We start from the raw sequence: 23,855 nt of genomic DNA on the forward strand, positions 1-23,855 counted from the left end.
CTACAATCGAAAATCAGTGGCATACCGACCTCCTTTTCGTGTTATTTTTTAAAAAGTAGAACATTTTCGCGGCTTACAAGTTTCAAGTTTAATCTCATCTTTCAGGTGGGGACTGAAACCATCAGGAACTGTTCGTTTGCAGCAGAACCTGATCTTGAATCCGGCCTCTGTCCCCAGGCCAGAGATTTTTAAACCAGAGATTTTTGGAAGTGTTATACATTGTTTTTAAGATCAATTTTTATGTGCGAATATTAAAAACGGACTAAACAATGTTCACGGGCATAATAATAATACTTGCCAGACCACAGCAATCATACCCTGAAATCTGTAAAATCCCAAACACACAGACAAGGACAACAGACGTGTCCAAACAGTAGCAATTGTGGTGTCCCCATTTCCTAAGGATGAAAAAGCGTTAATAATCATATGAAAATATGCCTTATTATTCTGAAGGCTGTAGAACATGGTGTTAATGTATACGTGCTGCCTGTAAATCACTGTAAATGTACCCTTGTATACTATTGATATTTGATCAATGTTTGTGTCAAGATCCCATTTCAGAAAACAATTCTTGTGGTCAGAGCTCGGATGTTTGGCTTGCTAGAGAAGTATCTTTCAGTTCTGTAAGACACAAATGACCCTGACTTTCTGAAACAGGACACTGAGAAAATAATCATCAGAATTATTGAAGTAGAAATTGAGATTTTTTTTATTGGATGTCACATATGACGGACATTTCCTGCACTACGCTGAGGATCTCCCGTGTGAGGACTACATCAACCTGCTGTTGTGGGAAATTCTTCATCAGAGGAGCAGGACACAGTCTTGTGCAGATTCAGTTTTATTGAGCTCAATGCTGACAGCAACGTGTGCTGGGTCTGTCCAGCAGATCAGACAAACTGCTAGGGTTTCCCAGCTCTTATATACAACTACAGAAAGCAGTTTGTCTCACAATCTGAGTGCTTGTCCTGTTCTTTGATATGTAATTACTTGTTGTCCTGCTCTGTCCTTCTCTGGCTTCTGTCCTTTGACACGCAGCAGGCATTTCTGCTTTATCCTGTTTATAGTATGTTTGTGGGTGTTGGTCCTATCTTTTGTTATGTAGCGTTAAGTTTGTTGAAGGCTAAATTAACAGACCCCAGCAACACCTTCCACAGTGTGATTAAGTGGTAGTATTGCAGTACTGGATGTGTGATATACAGTATTTACATGTCCCACTTCACCTGCCCATTTGCTGTGGTCGTGTCACGTTGATGCCAAGCTTTTCCTCCACCGTGCCCAGGGATCGCACTCTGCTTTCTCCACCACACAGCAGCCTCTCACGAAGGAGCCGGACAAACTTCTTGAAACAATTTTATTGACAGGTACAAATTAATTAAAGCTATTAATTTAACTTAACTTATAAGTATATATAGGATGAAACATTCATATACATTTGCATGGTTATACAATAAATATACATTCCTCTGCATTTTAAAATATTGCAAAACTTTCAAAGATATAATGTTCATAAAAGGCAGGCCATGCAAACGGGTAGCATGCCAATTTTGGGGGAAAAAAAAGATCTACTCTGGATTTAGCATGAGCAACGCATATAATTTACAGAGCCCTAAGCCATTTTAAAATGAGCATCTCCAGAAATATCCTGTACAGATGTCACAGGTCCTCAGGCCTAGACTCTGCGTGTGGATTCTGTCAGATTGTGGTTTATCTTCATGCCAGTGCTGCTGATTTCAATATGGCTGGGATCTGTAATCATTTCAGAGTTTAGGAAATCATCAGTTACTCAAACAGTGGAGCTAATATGTACAATATCACACTTTCTGTGCACAGTCTACTGAATAATACCAGTAAACTTTATTTTTATATAGTGCCTTTAAAAGTGGCTTTTCAAAGCACTTTACAGAACAACATAAAAAAACACATTGAGAGAAGATAGTAGATGGGGGTGTGTTAAGTAAAAGCCCTTCTAAACAAGAAAGTTTTCAGTTCAGATTTGAAGGAGCTCGGGGAAGCTGAGTAAAGAATTGAAGGATTCTGTAAAATCTAAAAAAGTACTACAGGCAGTTAAAAATCTTCATGTCCATAACTTTCATACAACAAGGTCTGTTCCAAGACATGTTCAGATATAAAACTGAAATGTGAGATCATTGTTAAGAGCCCATGAGTCAGCACATGATGTTTTCTATCAAACAAAAGGCTGTTATCAGGCTGGAAACTGGAGTTTACATTTCAGCTGAAATCAAACCAATGAAAGTAATGTGAAAATGCTATTGTTTTGTTTTAGCTGGTAATGCTAAATCCTAACCTGTGTTAGACGTATGGGACAGCAGTGGGTTAAATATGGGGCATTTTGAATTAAGGGGCTAGTTAGTGAGTTTGAGTAAAAGGTGCTGTTCTCCCTGTGAAACTATTAGTCAATATGGGACTGTGATTTTCTATTGTACAGAATGACTTCATATCTTCAGATGGTTTGTATTTGAAAACAATGGACCTAGTGCAAATACAATTCACATGGAGAGTAGCAGCAGAGAAATATTTTCTTAAGGGAAATATGTGTTGTTAGCAAAGGATCATTCTTTTAACGTAAAACAAATCTGGAATTTAATTACATTTGTAACTTTCCTTTGTGCTCTACAACTTATATTGGAATTATTGGAGACTGCTGAATGTGTTTGTCCTGAAATGGAGGAAAAACAAACATACTTAAGTTTTTTATGTCCCTGTGTGAAAAGATTTATTGCTGAAATGCCCAGAAGTCACATTGCCCTGTCTACATGAATCTTTGAATAAGCTGCAATGGGAAAACTTTCACCAGTGCAATGTAAAAAATTATGTGCAGTGTGTTCTTAAAGGGTCAAGCATTTTAAACCAGACGTTTCTGGATTTTATTTTGTCTTTTGTCCGTATGTTCAGCCCAGAGATGTCACCAGGATTAGAGAAAATGTTGGCTGTTTGGGTAGGAAAACGTGATTAGATGAGGTGATTTGACAACAGTAGCATCAGATCTAGCCTGTGAGATTGGAAAAAAGCAGTGCATAAAAGGCCAAAGAAAATTGTTAAACTTCTTACAGAACATTGTCTGCGTGTTGTAACAGAGAGGAAAAAGCATGCTGACTGGTGTGCCAGAAAAAAATATCATACATTCAATATGAAGAAGATACGTTTGCTACAGTCCTTGTCCTCAGTACTTGAGCTCTGTTTCCATCAGGAATGTGCTACCAGCATTGTGATGGTGAAGAGATCTAGATTCCTAACACTAGATGGCAGTGTGAGACTTTTAGACAGGCAGGCTCTGCATACACCAGGCTCCTTGAACAGAACTGTCCTCCTTCACTGAACAGACGTGTCTTCTGGCTCCATTTTTCTAAAGCTGTAAGCATCAGCCTATCTGGACACCCTAACCCCTTGAATGGCTCATGCAGTGAACAATGGTACACAGTGGTTTTTCTATTTACATTGCAATTATGTACTAATGTTAAGACCAAATATCGCCCCCCAAAAACAAACTTCTCTTTACAAAGGAACAAGTAATAGGTTTATTCCATGCTGAAAAAAAGAAGAAAGAGGACACAACGTTTCGGCCGTGGAAGGCTCCGTGGAAGGCTCCACGGCCGAAACGTTGTGTTCTCTTTCTTCTTTTTTTCAGCATGGAATAAACCTATTACTTGTTCCTTTGCAGCCTACGCATGCTGACGCAGCTGCCCACCTTCTCTTTACAAAGACTGCCTTGCAATTAGTTCCCCTCGGTTGTGCTCTTAAGCCTCACTGTGCTCAGCAGGAGGTCTCCAGACCTGGTCCTGGAGAGATCCAGTCCTGCAGGTTCGATAGGTAGGGTCTAATTCTTCGGTCCTTCAAGGCCGAGAACAATTGAAATATGATCAATTGAACAGGTGGTGTTATCAGTTAAGTAGAGATCATTTGGAACAAAAATCAGAATATCATTCAGCTCTAAAAGACTAGTGATCCCTTTAGTGATACATTTTTTGCTGAATTGATCAAATGCTGAAATAGCTGTTCCTGATCTTCAAATAACAGGTGATTTAGGGTGACTTATAAAAAGTAACTGGACTGGACTGGGGCTTTCCAGGACCCCTGGTGTACAGAGACAAATTCTTTTGATCCCATGAGCAAAGCAAGAGCCATTTTCCCAAGGAAGTCAAGTTCTGCTGCCCTTCAACTGCCAAGGAGGTCAAGCAAATTTAAAGGAGATTTGCAAATTTCAGCATCAGTACTCCCTGCTTATAACTATTTGTATACAGTGCATGACATGCAAACCCACTTTTTACAGCAAACAGTCTTCTCAGCTGGCAAACAAAGTACTTCTAGTTTCATATAAAGAAATACAAAAACATGAGTAATGTTGGATCCTTGTGTAAAAAACTGATACAACGCAGTGCACGCTGATATTAAGAATATTTGGTTTAAAAAAGCAGTTTCCTCATTTCTGTTGAAGTAGGTACAAAAAGACATTGACTATGTTAGAAAGAGACATGCTTTTCTTAAAAAGAATGAAAATGTACTTATTTCCAAGATGTTCTGAGTTAATGTTTATGTTTTGTGTATATATCTCTTTATAAAAATACAATGAAATTAAATGCACGCACAACTGTGTTTTATCGTTTTTATCGGGCGGCCAAGAATAAATCTCAGCTCAGACCCATCTCAGAGGACTAGTCACAGACCTGGAGTCTCCTGGCAGCTCAGCTTCAGCCCAATGTGTCTGTTTTACACAGCTGATCTGAGTATGTGTTAGACAAGAGGGAGAAATATTTAATTTAACCTGGGCCTTTGTTGATAATTAATAGTAAAAGAACAACAATACTGTGGTGACTTGTGTTTGTTTGAAAGTGACGCACGGCTTGACTGATCTGTGATCTGTGATCTCTGTTGAAATGGCCGAGGGAGAGGACACGTGTCCAGAGGGACACGGCGATGATTCCTCTGGCGCCTTTTGTCCGAGAGAAGAAGAGGAAATGGCTGTCGTAGCTGCAGAGTGAGGAAGGTGGGATCGACCCCGTCCGTCTCCGCTCACCCCTCTCTACACCTCATCCTGCCGCTAGGGGGCAGACGAATCGAAGGCGAAATGCATCTTTGAGGCCAGGAATGCAGTGCAGTAAATAAATTATTTTCCTCCTTTTAACACCCTGAGGATTCACTGTCTCTCTGTGATTGTGTAAGATTTCTTGTAAAAATAAGAGCCTTATTTGATCAGAAGTCTGCTTTTCAATGCCGACTTAGGTTAATGCAAATGGTAATAAGCACAATGTCTTAAACTTAGCCAGTGTCGAGTGAGTGACAGGTGAATGCTGCCTGCTTCTTGTTAGCGTATTAATTCCACAATGTTTTTTTTTTTACAATTAACGCAATTTCAAGACCTACCTTGCTGGAATATGTGGGACTTAAGTAAGTCCCATTTTAATGATCTGGAATGCGAATACTTTGTTTAAGAATGCTGTGGTGACATCCGAGTTTAAAAAGACTATCCCTCTCCTCCTAATCAAAATATCCAGCACTGTATGTATATTCACGTAGCAAAGAACTTTGCTTTTCATCTTGTTGTGCTGATGTTGCGTTCGCACTGTTTCTGTTAAAAAAAAAGAATTCAGGCACCGCTTTGAATTAGAAAATTAATCAAAGTTGCTTCTTACTAAGCAGGTCTCGCTGAGAGTCTGACGGCTCGGGTGCCGGTTTGGTTCCCAGCTGTGAGAAATCCGGTCCGAGCTCAGGAATCGGCGGAGCGGAGTCCGCCTACACACTGTACTGCGAGCCCTTCGGCGAGGCCGGCTGGTTCATCCTGTGTTTAATGCACTCGGGAATCTTGTTGGCTTGTAGGCTCTTGCTGTGCCGAGAATACCAGTCCCTCTCAAACACGGTTTTGAGCTGGTCCAGGATGGTGTGGTTGGTCCTGTTTTCCTGTCGGATCACTAGCCCGGCTCCAGCATTGTAGGCAAACTCGTTCCCCACCCAGTCAAAGTTCCCTGAAAAAAATGCCAGACAGATCATATTAAATTCAACTTTAATACTGTTTTTCCAAACGCGTCAGCTCTTCTAAAAAAACCTGTCTGCACAAACGAGTGGTTATTCATAACTGCAGTATAGTCGTGAAAAATAAGCATCACACAGCAACATACTGTAGGTGCCCAGTTTATCATGTCCAGATTATCAGAAGCATTGACAAACACTTTAAATTGTATAAACAGCTCTGTAGTGTTAGTATGAACATAAGGCGTCTGTGACTCACCTGCCAAAAAAAGTATTTTTTCAGTGATTCATGGTTTTCGCACTGTTCATATTATAATACAGATCACTGTTATTATGTGAAAAAATGACTCCATAATGTAAATGTGACCCAATTAACATCAAGTCAATATGTTACGCTCCTTACCTTATTGCAAGCTCAGGTAGAGTCAAATCCAAAATACCATGTGGCTCCATAATGTAAATGTGACCCGTATCATTTTAAATAAAACATAGAAACTGCATTTATCTTGACCTCGGGGTAACGAGAGATGGGGTCTCCGTCTTCACAAGTGCCGCTGTTACGTTCCACATCCCTCCTCTAGAGGGCGCTCTTACCACTTTCGGTTATGATTAATTTATATTATTTCCTGGTGCGTCTCGTTTGCTTTTTGTTTGAAAGCCTGGCGTCTCTGCAGTTCTGGGCTCAGTATTGGAAGATGGACGCCCCCAAGGCTCGCCTATTTTCCGGGTTCTCCGAAGGCAGGCCTTTTCCCCGGCGTCCTGACCGTCTGGGTCCGGGATTCAGAGTACCTAGTTCCGTTATGTTTTTAGTTCCTGTTCCTGTGCCGGTTTCCGACCCGGTTCCCCCTTTTAACCGTTTGTCTTGGATGGATTTCCCAGCTCTTGGATTACAGACTGCGCCCCGACTTCCCTTTTGGATTCCCCTGTTCTTGGTTGCTACCTCATACCCCCCGTGCACCTGCTCACTACAGACACCGCCCCCTGTCTTGTCCACCCATCCTAACCCCGTTGTACCTTCCTCCGTTGCCTTTAACGGATTATACCGTCCGCATAGGGTCTTTAATAACGCATTCCACGGGAGTCAAGACCGGCTTTCGTGACAGCCGCACCAGGTGTGAGGAGGGGGAGTGCGATACTCACCGATATACAGGGCGTTGTCAGTCACCATGAACTTGTTGCGGTTAATGGTGTACGCAGTGCCATTCCTCTGTTCTTTGGGGCTGAAGAACTTCTGGATGGTATATATAAACATTAAAAGATGACAACACAGAGTTAGAGTAAGATTGCCCAGCAGGCATTTCTGCTCATGTACCACTCTCAGCCTGTAGCTTCAAGACACGTCTCTTTATTCTCATGTTATTTAGCTGATGCTCTTATCCGCAGTTTACATCAATATCTATCTGTATGTGTAACGGTCTTGGGGGTTCTGCCCTTGCCGCTCCGACCCGACCCGGGTCTCCGGCGTCATGCAGCAGGGAACTTGCCGGCTGAGCTGAAGGAGACCTCTCCCTGAGATCCCTGTTATACGCAGGAGCGTATTCGTTACATATGGCCGACGATTTTACTGGAACCTCATTCGATCCCACAACCTTCCAGGAGACTGTCCAGAGCCAAAAATCTCTTTTCCACACAGCTTTCACACAGCTCTTGACTAACACGCTGCGTTACGAATGATGATGTCATAGCAGGGTTGATGAACCCTCTGGTTAATCAGGTGGGATTGCTGGGAACCGTGGGCGGGGGGGCAGCTGTCCAGTCCATTTTCACTCACCACTTCCAAAGTGCAGTTGGGCCGTTCTGTGCAGAGAGTCTTGAGTGACCACACAAAGTTAAATGTCAAAGGGTTGGTCTGAGTCCAGCAGCTGATTAAGAGACGGACTTTGATGTCCCTCAGGATTAGAGCTTCTCTGAGCATCCCATCAATACGAGACCAGTATCTGGAAACACCAGTTCACAGAGGTTAAAGGTGAGTAGATGTGTGTCATGCAGTACGAGGAATACTGCAGTAAGTGAAGTTTTATTTACTAATTTGATTAGGAATATATTTCGTATGAATGTATTAGATGTTACACAAGACCACAGCTAGTAAATCAGTTTTAATCGGATTAAATGTGATTGATCAAAATGGCTAAATTCTGTTTTAACAAAAATAATCTTTTGACTGTTAGCCTTTTTCTGTACACATCTGATGTAATTGTGTGATTCAATTTGCCAAACAGCAAAAAGAAAACTAATCATTTCAGTATAACAGTACATTAAATTGTTTTCTTTCGGTTTAAAGCAAGCACACACAAAACAATTACTTATTTTTTCTTTATCTGGTTCCTGTGTGAAATATCACTTAATTCCTACAGGTTACGAAGAACTACTTTTGTTACTTAAAAAAAAACAGGAAAATGCAAGAAAGCTCTTTTCATGCCAGCACGTTTTCACACGTCTGCCTACTTGTTTCATTGCTTGTGAGTGGGACAGACCTGTGTGGGCTCCTGTTCACAAGAGGCAGGTATTCGGTAATGGATATGTAGATAAACCTCCTGGCATCCGAAATCACTTTGTAAATGGCATCAATGTCTTTGGTTCGGTCTTTAGGACAAAAGGTGTCCGGAGAGCTCTGAAAACACCAACAACAGAAGCGCTGAGAACACCACAATGATTTGATTTAATGCTTCATTTAACCAGGTAAGGCAACTGAGAACAGATTTATGTTTGGGCCAGGGCCGGATTTTGGTGTTCATAGGCCCTAGGCACTTTCACAAAAAGAGGGGTAAATGCCAATTGAATTACGTCGATTGACATGATGCACTTTAAACTATTGTAATGACCGGGGGATTCGCACAGAATGAAGCTCACACACCCCTGATGCGCCAGCAACAACACGTTTATTTACCTCCGCCCATTGGACTTTGACAGACAGAGACTGAAACTCCATGAAGGGGTTAAACACACAGGGTAAGGGTTAAAGAGGGGTACTTCGCTTTATGGTGGGTTATGGTTTATGGTGGGTTTAAGGGCAAAGCAGCAAACACTGACAACTATTTACAATGGCTCCTCATAACCTCTATATGCTATTTACACTGCCAGATCAATCTCCAGTGGACAGGCTGACCTCCAGTCCAGCCCCTCGGCCGCTGCCCCCAGCCTGCCTTGCGGGCGCGTAGCTAGGGGGAGGTGCAGGCGCTAAAGTGACCGGTGTAGGCGCTATACTAATCTAATGCTAAAACACGTGATTGATGGATCACTTCGATATTTCTAGTTTCTAGAACAGCCGATAGGTAGCATATGATTATTTATTTGGAGCACCTAGAGTCGATCTCAAGCATGTTGTTTCAGCTCCTTTTTCATTAGTCACTAATGTTTCCCTCCTTTGTAGGCCCTAGGCACTGTGCCTATAGTGCCTAATGGAAAATCCGGCACTGGTTTGTGCAGGTAACCAGGACTCCCTTTAGTACGTGAGGCAGTTACTACAACAGCCTGGTGAAGTAGTTTGCTCAAGGAGATGACAGCACCATCTCAGCTGAGGTCTTCTAGCTACAAGTGCAGAGCCAGCCCACTGCCTCGCTCTGCTGCCAGCTAGCTGCGGTGTGTCCCTGCTCTGTTCTAGAAACCAGTCGGGTGTGTATTTACAGATGCTGCCAGATAGGACAGTCAGGGCTCTGCCTGCATGGTGAGTGTGGTTCCACTGCCTGCAGAGTCTTCCTGCACCCCAGAATTCCTGCTTACACCACAGGGTGGTCACTGTGTTTCCCAGCCCCTTTCTGTCACTGAAAATATATTCATTGTGGTGAGATATTATTTAGGTCACTTTTTTAAACAATGTTTAAATGTGGAAAAACTCTTTCTTCCTTGCCTATGTTGTCCTCGAGAACAAAAAAGCCATTCTTGGGGTCTATACATACATTTAAAGTGTTTCTGTAGGAGCAGAACCAGGGCTGTGGAGCCATGAGTGGTCATGTCTGTGCCTGTTTTCCTGGGGGACCGGCTTCTGAAAATGAGCAACCGAGTGTCTCCAGGATCAATTGCAGGGACAGGGAATATCTGCTGGCTGTGAGCAGTTCAGTGCTGGTTTCAACACATTTTCCCCGCCTTACTTACAATACTAGTTATGCATAATAAATGTATTCTCATGAAAGTTAAGCTGGACTTGTGAATATAAAATTAAACAAAAAACAATGTGCCCAAAACTGTAAAATGATGCAATGAAAGGCAATCTACTCATAGTCTCTAACACAGACATCCTCTCTCTGGGTCCCACGGAGCCACATGGTATTTTGGATTTGACTCTACCTGAGCTTGCAATGAGGTAATGAGCCTAACGACTTAATTGGCCTTAATTACCTTCATTTCCAAATCTGCAGTCACTAGAAAGTTTGTGTTCCCATGTAAGCCTTGTGGGCCGTGTCTCTGGAGGACCAGGAGTGAAGATCACTGCTATAATGTATTTATACTGTGCCAGGTTCTGATTGGTAGTGAGGGCAGTGGTGATTAGTTGTCACTTGATCATGGATGACCGATTGAAACATACCCTTCAGTTACTTTTTTTTATTAATTAAAACCTTGATTGCAACAGCCGAAGTCAGGCTGCTGCGTCAATAACACCAGCTCCAAAACAATTTATTTTAAACTGTTTTCTGGTGAAGAGTCATTTTTTTCCTCAGCGTTTCTTATTTTTTATCCAATGTGACAGCCAAGTCAAAACATTTCCAGATGTCAACTGTTTGATGGTGTAAAAATGCACAGCCAGACTATCAAAGTTTTCCAGCTGACAAAATAATCTGTTAGGGACCCCAAAAAAATGTTGTTTTTGGATATGCATACAAGGAATATGTTCTCCTGATAAAGAATATAATTTTCAAAAAGCGAATTTCAGCACATCCTTTCAACATACTGCACAATTACGTTCTTTTAAGTACAGTGATCAGGACTGTTTGTAACAGTAATTATTAACAGCCCTTTATCTGTCACATTAATCAAAGAAGTCAAATTACATTTGTATGTTTCAGTGAAACAGAAAGGTCATTAAGATCTATTTCTCAATGGAAAATTAGTAGTGGACAGACTATGTGACCAAAGAGAAGCGGGAGTTGTTCCTGTGTTAATTGCTGACATCACAAATGAAGGCTTACTGTGCAAATATTACACTTTTCTTCTAAATCCCCCACTAATCTTGTCACTTGTGCACTGTGCGTTGCTACACCGCATTAAGTACACTAATAACTGTAGCTGTCCACAGCAAAAATATCCATAGGTATCAAATGCTCCCCAGGGGTGCTGTGTGGAATAGTAGTAGGCTTGTATTCAATCAAAGATTCTTTATTATATGCAATGTAATGATGCTGATTGGCCTTTAAGGTTAATTTTAAAACCACATTCATTTTTAAAGTTGTATTGACTTTTCCTGCTTCTCTTTCATGCTGAGCATTTTAGTGGGATTTAGGCATTGTGCCATTATAGCTGAAAATGGAAAGAAATATAGATGATATATATGACAATGACTTTTCATTTTATCTCTTATAACCTTGTCCTTGCGAATGAAGAGTTTTTTAGAAGCTCAGATCTGTATCCATATGGGCACTGATCTAATAGGAAATTAATAGTTTTCGGTTTAGTCCAGGGCTTTCAGACACACTTACTGAAATGAAGACCTCCGCCTTGGTGTCATTCAGGTGCACCTTGAGCATGTGGTCCTTGTTGTAAAGGGCAAAAACCCTCTTGGACCACATTGAGGGCACAAAGTCTTTGTAATGCAGCTGCCAGTAGAGGGTGAATATCCTGTGCAGGTCCAGTGCCAGGCAGCTGCAGTTGTAGATAATCACCCCAAGCTCCTTCGTCTGTGAAATTGAACACAAGTGCATTTCACTTTCAAAGTGAAAACAAAACCACAAGTGCAGTTAAAAACAAGACATCACCTGTCCTCTAAGCTTCAGAGTAAAAGGAAAAGTTATTACTACCGTAGAGGACATTTCAAAAGTAACAAGACTTTGAAAGTTTTGGGTTGCGTTACTTTTTTAATGGGGTCACAGTATTGTTTTCTCGTGCACCAGAGGAGTTTATAACAGACACACACAGAGCGCCTCAGGCCAGAGCACTGCACATGCTTGCACATGCTTGCACTGCTGAAAGGCTCTGCATCGGTCTGCTGCTGAGCTTCCCCCCGCATGTTCATGACCAGGAGCCAGCCAGGAGCTGCCTCATCACCACCACGGCCTGGAGCTGGCTCATCACCGACACAGCTGGGAGCTGCCTTATCACCACCACGGCCTGGAGCTGGCTCATCACCGACACAGCTGGGAGCTGCCTTATCACCACCACGGCCTGGAGCTGGCTCATCACTGACACAGCTGGGAGCTGCCTTATCACCACCACAGCCTGATGAGGCCGCAGCTCCAGGCCGTGTCCAGGCCATGTCGGTGATGAGGCAGCTTCAGGCTGTGGTGGTGATGAGTCAGCTCCAGGCCATGTCGGTGATGAGGCAGCTCCAGGCCATGTCGGTGATGAGGCAGCTCCAGGAAGTGGTGGTGATGAGGCAGCAGCTCCAGGCTATATCAGTGATGAGGCAGCTCCAGGCCGTGTCGGTGATGAGGCAGCTCCAGACTGTGGTGGTAATATGACATGGCCTGGAGCTGCCTCATCACCACCAGTGCCTGGAGCTGCCTCATCAACGACATGGCCTGGAGCTGCCTCATCACCACCACAGCCTGGAGCTGGCTCATCACCACCACAGCCTGGAGCTGGCTCATCACCACCACAGCCTGGAGCTGCCTCATCACCGACATGGCCTGGAGCTGCCTCATCACCGACATGGCCTGGAGCTGCCTCATCACCGACATTGCCTGGAGCTGCAGCCTCATTACCAACATGGTCTGGAGCTGGTTCATCACCGACACGGCCTGGAGCTGGCTCATCACTGACATGGCCTGCGTGCTGATATGCAGTCGCACTGCTCCTCTCCTGGCACTCTCCCAGCACAGCTGCCAGGAACTTCAGGCATTTCCAATTACTAGTCCCTCTGAAGGCTGCCACCTCTGATTTAATCACAGCAGAGCAGGGCTCGGGAAGGGGAATGCAATCTTCCAAATACATTTTTATGAGTTTTGTTTGTTTTTCTTTAAAGATGACTCTTAGTGAATTGGTATCCCCAGCTACGTTTATCCTCCATTATTACAGGAACATCATTATAAAGAAGGACTGCCAAGCCAATGAGGAAGATCATGACATTTGTCTCATCCATGAGAAGAGATTGTATCCCTTTGTTAATTAAGTAATAAGCAATTGGGTCATTAGATAATTAGTTCAGGTGGGTAGCTGTGTCAGCATGCGTAGGCTGCAAAGGAATAAGTAACAGGTTTATTCCATGCTGAAAAGAGAAGAAAGAAAACAGAACGTTTCGGCCGTGGAGCCTTCTTCAGGTGTGAGAAAGACAGGGCAGTAAGCAAAGGTAATGTAGTGGGAGAACACAAGCTGGGAGAGAGGAGGAGCGAGGGGTGGGAGCAGGGGACAGAAAGAGAGGCCAATCAGGAGGTGTGAAGTCAGGACAGGTGAAGAGAGGTGTGAAATGAAACCTACAATGAATAGAGAGAATTTAGAAGAAAAGTAGTCTGTCGTTAAGAGAAGGGGGAAGGTGTGATCCTAGCTGCAGGATAATTTTGGTTTCTGTAGTCTTTCTGATGTATGAGTTCAGAAAACCGTCTTTGAGAACAATTATCCTGCAGCTAGCCTCTCGCTCCTCCTCTCTCCCAGCTCTTGTTCTCCTGCTACATTACCTTTGCCTACTGCCCTGTCTTTCTCACACCTGAAGAAGGCTCCACGTCCGAAACGTTGCGTTTTCTTTCTTCTCTTTTCAGCAAGGAATAAACCTATTACTTGTTCCATTAGATAATTAGTTAATTTATTAAATAATTAGTTAAACATCCATTTTCTCTGCCAAAGCTAACATCACTCTCTTGACAATATGTAGTTCAGCTTACTTTAAGGGTGGGTAAAATGCACCTTGATATCAGGGAGCTGGAAAAGAGTTTAAACAAGGTCAGGAGAAGCAGATCATTAGTTTAATTAGGGTTTTAGTGAAGCAGTGGAATAAACCCCAGCAGGTGTTGGACTAATCCAAGACAAGAGCCGAGAAGCTCAAGGAACGGATACAGTTCAACAATCCTGCATGTCCTGTGATATTGATCAGGACACAGCAGTTCAAAAAGCTTTACCTTCGTATCAAAGCGCTAAAGCTTTTCATGTGAAACAGGAAGATGGTGGGTCCAGGTTAAGACGTGCAGCTGGATTGTGCAAGCAGAGCATCACGAGGCTTAGAGATAGGAATCCATCAGCATGACTGACAAATCATTAAGTACTATTACATAGTACTTCATTACATTAAAAAAAACCCTATGCAGAACTTTTCATAATTCTATAGCAATCTAAGTGAAATATGGTCCCATTTAGGACAGGGGTTACATCCACTCACCTCTAATGCTTTTCACATCCATACACAAGGCGAATAAAACAGAATCAAGTAATTATAGACCAGCAAGCATACAAACATCTCTTACATGTAAGGTCATGAAAATTGTAATTACAAGTAAATTAGAGAATTGCCTATATAGAAAAAGGATCCTAAGGGATAGTCAACAAGGATTTAGAAAAGATAAATATTAATTACAGTGCTACCATTTTTTGAGCTAATGGCAACAAACAGAGCATATGATAAGGTGTATTTAGATATTCAGAACGCTTCTGATAAAGCTTCATATAAAACATTAATTCTCAATTTCAGGCAATTCAGGGTAATTTATGTTTTTAGATTGAACACTGGCTTAGGGATAGGAAACGGTACAGGAAAGGGTGATGTTATTAGTGGAGTATCACATAGACCTGTATCAGGAACATGGCTTTTCCTCCTTTACATCAGTGATCCAGATTCTGGTTTAGGTACTAATAGGAGGACCAGAAAACACTGTAGAAACTGCGAAGCAAACTGCTACACAAGCAGTACTGGCGAAGAAAGCTCAGCTCCTGATTCCTCTGAGCTGGTTTTGCGTTGGCCATACCTGTGTGAGGGAACGCCAGTCCATGCTTGCACTCCCTATATACATGTGCTTTTTGTCCACGACCCAGAAGGAGGAATTCAAGTGACCTTTCGTCAAGGAGGCCATGTTCAAGTAGTGTACATCAGCACCTGGGTGAGAGAGCGACAGACAGGACTCAACAGTCTGTGGACAGGAAGCCCAGGACTCTTTCTTTATCCTCAGCAGTGTTCATAAAGACCTCAGGGATTTTGGAAAAGAGCCTTTGAGACACTGAAATGAGACCTTAATTCAGGTCACAGCTTGCTAATTAGGCTCCATTTTAAATTCTAGTGGAAAATTGTAGGTATTGATAACTCTTAAAAGCAACTTGCAAGATGCAATGTTTTTGGGAGATGAAAATATTTAAATAGATCTATTTCCATCTGTTAAAAAGCTGTGGTCCTAGTGACCACAGAGTATCAAGGAAGTATTAAAGAATTATTTTCCAAAATGTAATTGAGGTCATTTTGTATTTGTTCCACTGAATGTGCATTTCAGATAATGTGCAGAAACTCACCACTATCATAAAGGCTGTTCAGGTCCTTTGAGTGTCCCAGACCGCTAGCTACTTTCAGACTGACCTGCTGAGAGCCCAGGTTAAGCAGTCTTTCAAACAAGTCCTGGCCCTGCAGAAGCAAGCAATATTTATTATTTTAAAAAGCAGACCTAGTGAATAATTACTGTGCACTGAATGCATACTGCAGTGTTTAGGAAGTACTAATCTAATGGCAACTGGAGATTTTTCTTTTGAACACTTGGTGTATTTGTGCCCTTCAACTGGTTGGTTTCCTTCTTTCCTTATTAGTTGCTTTAAAAGTCCCTTTTGCAACTGAGGATCTTCTCCTCTGCATCATACCGATACATTTTGAGAGAAAATTGAACCTTTCAAGCGTGATTCAAATCATAACAGCAGGAAACATTCAGAAACGTGAGCAACTCAATAAGACAGGTGCTGAATCCTGATGAGGTCTCATCTGAGTCTCACTATTTTTTCTGCTGTAAATCAGTCTGTGGTGTACGGTATAAAAAAGTGTGTGTGCCTTGCACAGAAAGGACAACATTTTCAATGAAATAATACATCCTGTGATAAAGCATCCTGTGATTCATATCCCCCCTAAAAAGATGTAAGGTACAGCCATCAGCACAAAGTAGACGTGTAGTTTTCAATGTTTTTCCTGCTGGTGGCTAACTCACACTGCCACAAGAAAGCAACTGCTGGAGCAGGCTCACCCAATTAGGCCTGATTGCCCATTACTCTCCTGGCACTCGAGCACTCGGAGCAGAGGAAGCTCATTCGGTGGAACCACTAAGGTAATGACCACAACACTTGACTCAGGGCCTGGAGCCAGTGATCCTTCAAATTAATCAGAGCCGACGTCCGCAGATGAGCTTTGGAAACAAAAGGGCCGATTGCAGAGTGCACTATTGCACTGTGTTCAGCTGGATGAACAGACGATGCTCACAGTTCCTTCTTGCCATTCCTATCAAGCCGAACAGATTTTCTGTGACATTGTGTTTGTTTATTTTTAATTTGTATACGCTTAAGGAGTGTAACTCTTGTGAACACATGCAGATGTGCCATCTGTATCTGTGATGTTCACTCTTCTCTCTTTAAATTTCACTTTACAGTAGTCTGCCTGGCTAACAGGCTCGAAAAATAGAGGACTGACCAAGGACTGTAGTCTGTATAGGGCTTGTATAAAAGGACTACTGCACATCTACCTGCTGACAAGAAAGGGGAAATTGGTGCTTTTAATAATGAATGTATTTATTACTCTAATGTGTGTGAAATAACACACCATACTACATTAGTGTTGATTTGTTCATGTGATTGAACAAATGTCTTTATTTAAAACCCAAGATGACGTTGGCATTCATATCGGTGTCTAGATGGTATTGAGTACTGAGTCTCAAGTTAAGCAAAAGTATTCTTGTATAATACACTCTGAGATCTAGGTGTTGTGGGAGAGAGATAAAGGGGCAAAAAGAAAAAAGCTCTTCACCAGTTAAAAGAATCACAAAAATTAAGAGACGGTATAACATTTCACTGCCCATCCTTCTGTCATATAGTAGTGCATCACACTGTACAATTACAGTAACTCTTTGTTTTTGTCATCGGATGCCTGTTCATTGAAAAATGATGATAATACTGGGCTCTTAGTCACTTTGCAGATTAATTCAACAGGGCACTGGTTTGGCAAAAAGCTTAAGTCTGGTGCCCTTCACATCAGACTGATATTGTACAGTAGATGAAACTATTAGCATGTTTACCTGTCTGGCCAAGGGGGAGCTGTAGTTTTCATTTGTAAAGTTTAAGTTCCAGTGCGGAGACACAACTTCCACTGTCTTCTTGGCCAGATCCAGGAGGCTGTGGAGGCCCAAGGAGAGGGGGACGTGGGCCGTGTCATTGCTGGAATAGGGCAGGTCTTCTGGAATGGTCTCCACCAGCACAACTCTGTAGAAGAGCAGAGGTCACCCTTAAAACCCCAAGAGATGATGGCTGCTTGTGTGAAGTGTTATTATGCAATTAAGTTATTGATTTATGTTTTGGTTTCTATGTCTTAATATATCACAGTAATCTTAGTGATGAAACAATGGCAGTTGTAAAAAATGACAATCTCACCTTTCTGTCACACTAGGTACAGTATGTACAACAGTAGTTACCTGGGTCTGTTGGCAGGCTCTTCAGACACTTGCCAGGCAAATCAGATGCTTTTTTGTTGCTTTACCATGCTTATATCACGCTGTGCCTTGAGTTTGTCATGGTTTGCTGGCAGTTGCCTTGTGTTGACCCATGCCTCTCTCTGCTGTTGACATGAGTGCACAGTGAGCCACTAAGCCCTTCTCTGCCTTGACCATGAATTATTATTATTGGATGCTGGCAAATACCTTGACATTATATACATTTATTGTTATGGTCTAGAAATATTCAACATTGTTGTCTCTTAAAAATCCTAGTGAAAGCCATACATAAAGTACCTCTATCCCAAAGCAATGCTTCAACTCTTAAGGTTACAGATACAGAGAAGAGACTTTGAAAAATACAAAATCCATTTTTTAGAAATCTCTTGCCGGAGACGAGCAGGCAAAGTTACCACCTGCAGCTGGCTGGGTATTTGCTCAAAGCGTCAAACCACACTGGCAGACCTAATTGAGTTTTGAAAAGGTCTTAAAATATTTAAGCTTCATTAGCTGAAGTATTTCCCCTCTGTATAAATCATTATGCTTTTGTTAATGAAGCTCGATAGATTGGCTGAACTGTAAAACTCTTTGCCCTGTACTTGTCAGAAAATTACTTAATCCCTTTATTTGTTTCTTTTCTTGAGGTGTTAAAGGCACTGCATGTTGTTTCAGAAACACCTCCCTTGTCATGGAAGAAAGTCCAATCAGAGCTGAATGTCTTCCTTCAGAGTGATTTTTGTGGTCAGGTTTGGGGTGAGGCTGCCAATGGGAGGCACACAGGACCCAGAATCTGCGAAGCCTGTGTCCTGTGTTGTGTGTGTGTGTGGAGTCTACAGGAGGCAGACATACTGTCCCTCCTGCTGATAATAAATAATTAGGCAGTGGTGAGCAATGTTTGCATTGCAATAACCTGCCAGTGGTCTGGGGAGCCTAAGTCTTCTTCTGTCTAAAAAGAGCAGCCATGCAGACACCCACAGCCCTCATCTGAATAGCTCAACCGATTTTGGCTTTCCATTAACAAGAGTGATTGAAAAACTCCTATATAAGCTGCAGAGCTGAGCTTCTCCATAATCAGTGTTCATGCCAATGCTTTCAGGCACCGCTGCTGCTAGCTCATCATAACTGATTGACTCTTACCATTTACAGTAAGTGACGTAAACAGCGGAGAGTGCTTTCTTAAGTCTTACACGCAGGGGTTTAGGGTGTAGGACTATCCCTCATGGCAAAGGACAATTCTAAATAGCCCATTTAAACTGGATCAGTACAAGTATTTTGTTAATGTACACGCATTACAGAGAGCTATGTGTGTGGTTCATGTTGTTCCTATCATGCCTGGGTGAGCCAGAACTCGCAGTTCTCTGTCTCCGCAGAAACCAGCTGCATCTCACGAGGAGTCAAACACCTCCTGGGTCAAACACCTCCTGGGACCACTCACTCCCACTCGCCTGCCTCCAATTAATAGGTGATTAATCCATTAGCCCAGGATATTGAGACCCTGATCCGCCACTGATCCGGTGCTCTGTCATTGAGCTTCCTTCTGTTAAGGGAAGTGCTCACAGCACAACAAGCCTGCTTCCTAGAAGCACACTCTGCATGAACTCAGCTCGAGGAATACTTGGTCTGTCTCGAACCTGCTCTGCCTGGTTGCTTCACATCTGTCCAGCCAAGCACCAGACAGTGTCATGCTCCAGCCACCTAGCCCTGCTCGACAACTCAGCCAGCCTGCCCTGCTACGCTTGCGATCAGTCTCAGATCAGCCCGTCTGCTATCGCCTGTCCTGTTTGACTATCTCTGCAATCTGTCTCTCCCTGCCTTAGTATCTCATGATACCAGAGAACTGGTGTATGCAAAGTCTATGTCGAACCTGCCTTGATCTTCAGGTTTACGAAATAATCTCTCTGAGCCTGGACAGACACTTATTTAGTTTATCGCTGCTTTGGTCTTGAACACAGTATCAGTTGATCAAGATTCTAAGCTTGATTTAATCTTGCAGAGCCAGTCATTCAGGCCTATAAACTGATTTTGGCATCTAGCTGGAGAAATATAGATGAGTTTTCCCATTGGAATCATGCAGTAAATCATGAAAACTATAATAGATAAGATGCAGAACATGATAAGCTCAGCCCAGAGATCCATATTTCCACTGTGCTGTCTCACCACATTTGTGAAATATTGCATAAACTGTGTTCAATTTGAATTGAGCAGATTGAGCAAATGCATCACTGCCACACGCCAACGGGGCAGATTAAAGAGGGGGGCACAGCAGGCTGCTGCCCCCGAAGACACATCAGGGATCGCTTGCTACGTGTCTGAGGACTCACAGATAACAACAGCTGTTAGACTCAGAGTTCATCACCTCATTTCGTGTGTTAAGAATAATATATTTTTGTCCCTGGCCCCCAACGAGCCAGTCTCGGGAGTGCTTTGACCTCGGAGGGCTGCCCACATGGGAGAAACACTCAGCGCGGGGAGGCTCAGTGGCCGGCTGACAGTGGCCAGTTCTGCATGCTGGAGGGGCCGTGCTGCTGTGCACAGAGATTGTGTTGTACACAATTGGATGATTCTCAGATTCGCATTTCTGACACGTCTCTATGTGTAAGTGGATTGTATAAACTGTGCACAAACAGAATATACTGTATGTGTGTGAGTGGACTTGGGCACGGATCTTAGGCATACTAGGTGTATAAATTTGACCTATTCCCTTAAGGACAGCCTGTGCACAGCTTTTGTATTTTTAATCAATATAATTACCATTAAATAACTTAATCCACCCATTTTATTGTGTTATTCAACCAGGTGAGCATTAATGGCTCTCTCGCTGTGTGACAGTGCTCTTCAGGAAGGTCAGGGTGTTATGTTACGGCTATGGAGTAGATACTCTGACTGTGTCCACTTGGTCATTTATTGCCTGAAGGGATTTTTAATGTGGTATAAATATGGTGCAATATTACAGCCCAATTTATCCACAGAATCATAAATATATGTATACAGACAAAAATAAATTCCGGATAACAGCACTAAACCCTTGTGTTTAGTAGGAAAATGCTTGTTCCATTTTCCTTGTAGGTAATTGTTTTGCACAACTGACTGCAGAAGGTTGATTTAATAAATGGGCTACATTAGGCAAACCCTTCTACCATTTACAGAATTTCAGCAAGAAATTTTAATCTCGCTGCCAAGCACTTGCTTAATGTGTTTCCTATTTGTTATGGATCAGGTAACATAGATTTTCATTAACCAAACTAAAATGAACTACAGTGTCTATCACTTTTACCAAATGAGTGGATCGAATAATTTTCTTCACCCTTGTGAAAAGAGGGGCAATTTTATTTATTGTATTTTTTCCAAAAATACACAATTCGTCAGTCATATTAAATCAAATACAGGTGGACTATCCCCGTGTGCCCTTTACACAGTCACTGTAATTAGAAAATAAAGCCAGTCAGAATCACCAAGCTGCTTCATGGCTGTTAATTGCCTGGGGGACAACTCCTGCATTCAATATGTAATCTCATTGAGACAAGAGCGTAAATTACTTTAATAAGGACAGAATCCAATATCAGTCCTATCAACGGCCTTCTGCTTGCAAATCTCTGCGTTCCAGCTCGTCAGCGAATGAGCTCATTCAGTGACAGTCTGTACTGCCTGCCTGTCTTCTTCCTTCTCCTTTGACATGATGGTACGTGCTGAGCCCCGAATCTAATATAATTTTCTGTGAGTCCCCGGATTTCTCTTTCTGTAAGTCAAGGTACAGCATGTCAGCCGGTTGCGATATCTGCTATCGTTCTTAGCCTGACAGATTGGCAGAATCCTTAGTCCTCCCTCTGTCAGAGGTGGTACTGTACGTGGTTGGCATTTGGTTTCTCCGATGTCTTTTGGAACAGCCCTTGACTGAGATTGAGCAGGTCTACAGAGACAAATCATTTGGCAAAGAAAGGTCATCTACAATACATTCTGTGCTACATTATGTCCTACCTGTCCAGGAGCATTAGTGTGTAAAAGTCCGTATGCGGTTTCTCGCCACACACAGAAAGGATAACTCTGCTTCACGCTGTTGTGAATGTGAGACTGATTACCATTCAGGAGAGGAGTGAGAAGCCATTGTGCCTGAACAAATCGACAGTCATTCACATCTTTTGGTGCCATGCAAAAATATTCAAGCCTATGGTTAATTTATACCAACAGGAGATGGATATCGATAGAGTATTTAATCAAAATGTTCCTGCTAGCTGAGATTGCTGGATTCTTAAAGGACAGCAGGAGTTGAAGCTGGATTTCTGGATGGATCAAAGAAGTATTTTAAGTGAACTAAACTGTGCAGAGCCAGGCAGACAAATCAAAGCCATACAATTCGATTTCATGATGTCTTCAATCACTAAAAAGAGTTACCGTAGGTCTGTTAATAGTCAGTCGGCAGCACTTTTCAAATCATGTCTAACAGCTCACCTTTACAGTATAATACAGTGCAGAGAGAAAGACAGCCCCCAGTATAATTAAGCAAATTAAAATTTCTTACCATGATACGCCTGTCAGACTGAAACTGGTCTTTTCTTAAGTAACCAAAGAGGTTTATACAGTATCTACCAATTCAATGTTTTTTGAGATGCATTGGTACTGTATATGAAAAAAATAATAATTAAGAATCAGTGTAGGCGAAATAATAAGCAAACAACTAGTATACTTAGCACAATAAATGGGTCATTTGAATCAGGAGGTTAAACAATTGGGAAGCTTAGGGCCTTCCATTCATCAGCTGATGCTGAGCTGGAAGCTGGATGGGCAGAAAGATTGATCCTAAACAAACAAGCAGCAGAAAGCCTGAGGAAGAAGAAATTCTGCAGTTTGGCCAAGTCATAGTCATAAACGCCACTGAAATGTTATGGGAGGACCTGGAGTGAGCTGTTCGTGCAAGGAAACCCTCAAACCCTCAAAAACTGATCTGAAGACGTTTTGTAAGAACAACTGATAACAACCGAAATTCCCAAAATGTGATCCACAAGACCAATGAACAGTTACAGGAGATGTCCTGTTGAAGTCATTGCTACACATGGAGGTGCCACCAGTTGCTAAATGTTGGAGTTCAGATACTTATTCATATGGGGGTATTTACTGTTGGATCATTTTGTTAATTAAATAATCCTAATATATTGTTATGGATATTGGAAGGGGCTATGTGGTTGTCTATGAATTTAGAGGTAATGGTCAAACACCTGGCTTGTGTCAACATTTGCAGTTCTGTGGAGCTTCAAAGGAAGAAAGCTACTGGGATGTTTGTTGCATGGTATGGGGTCTGGGAAACATCAATTAAAGGAATCATTTGGTTCACCTTGGTTAATAACGTTCTGGGTTAACGATTAAGAGTCATCAACTTTCCAAGAACAGAGGACAAAAAGAGGAAAAGAGAAGAAAGGACAGGGGAGTAGACAGACAGACACGAGGACAGAGGAGAAGGTATGTGCCAGGCGAGAAGTCATTGTCCAGATCATCTGGAAAGTCCAGGTTTGAGTTCAGTATTTGAACCGTGTTTAGACAGCTTCCATTCTGTTGTCTGAAACTCTGATTTCCTGTGCAGAGAATCCCTAGGATAAAATGGATTCTCCCAAGAATAAGAACAAACACCAGCCTAGGGGGGCTCAAAAACATTTTCTCAGCACTGTACCTTCTCATCTCCTGTAGCCGTTTGCTTTAGTTTTTGCCTTCTTTTTTTGTCTTGTTTTAGTGTAAATGACCTCAAGATGATGTGTAAGGTGCTGTATAAAATGTATTACCGGATTTAACAGAGAGAAGGAAATGAAACTGTCAGCCACCAGCCCTGCCTTGGCCAGAGTCAGATCTGATGGTCGACCTGTAAGAGGCTACAGTGTCTGTGATTAATATCTGTTTTCTACAGCACATGAAGGTTCCTCCATATGCATATGATGAAACATTTAGGTTGATTGGTTAAATCCAATCATCTTTCCTTCAATACTCTGCTGTGTGCAGTAGCTCCACCCCTCATTGTAACTTAATTGTAAGGACCTACAGAACATTTCCCTTCCACCACATTTCCTCCATTATTATCCCATCCACTTCTGAAGTATTTAAAAAGCTCCTTAGTAAAAAAACAAGACAGTTACCACAGTGATGATAACA

General features: G+C 42.3%; 1 protein-coding gene across 1 annotated transcript in view; it reads right to left on the reverse strand.

The window, feature by feature from the left end:
- Positions 1–1,347: 1,347 nt before the first annotated feature.
- LOC148819846 (inactive phospholipase D5) overlaps positions 1,348–23,855 on the reverse strand; it is a 30,513-nt gene continuing 8,005 nt past the window's right edge. The window contains exons 3-10 of the mRNA XM_088934180.1: positions 17,313–17,496; positions 15,559–15,667; positions 15,024–15,151; positions 11,616–11,813; positions 8,460–8,596; positions 7,757–7,922; positions 7,126–7,216; positions 1,348–5,981 (exon numbers count right to left, since the gene is read on the reverse strand). Of these exons, the coding sequence (XP_088790306.1) occupies positions 5,752–5,981; positions 7,126–7,216; positions 7,757–7,922; positions 8,460–8,596; positions 11,616–11,813; positions 15,024–15,151; positions 15,559–15,667; positions 17,313–17,496 (1,243 nt within the window). The 3' untranslated portion in view covers positions 1,348–5,751. The remainder of the gene's footprint in view (positions 5,982–7,125; positions 7,217–7,756; positions 7,923–8,459; positions 8,597–11,615; positions 11,814–15,023; positions 15,152–15,558; positions 15,668–17,312; positions 17,497–23,855) is intronic.

The sequence above is a fragment of the Atractosteus spatula genome, chromosome 15 (genome assembly GCF_055471065.1).
Source record: "Atractosteus spatula isolate fAtrSpa1 chromosome 15, fAtrSpa1.hap1, whole genome shotgun sequence".
NCBI lineage: Eukaryota > Metazoa > Chordata > Actinopteri > Semionotiformes > Lepisosteidae > Atractosteus > Atractosteus spatula.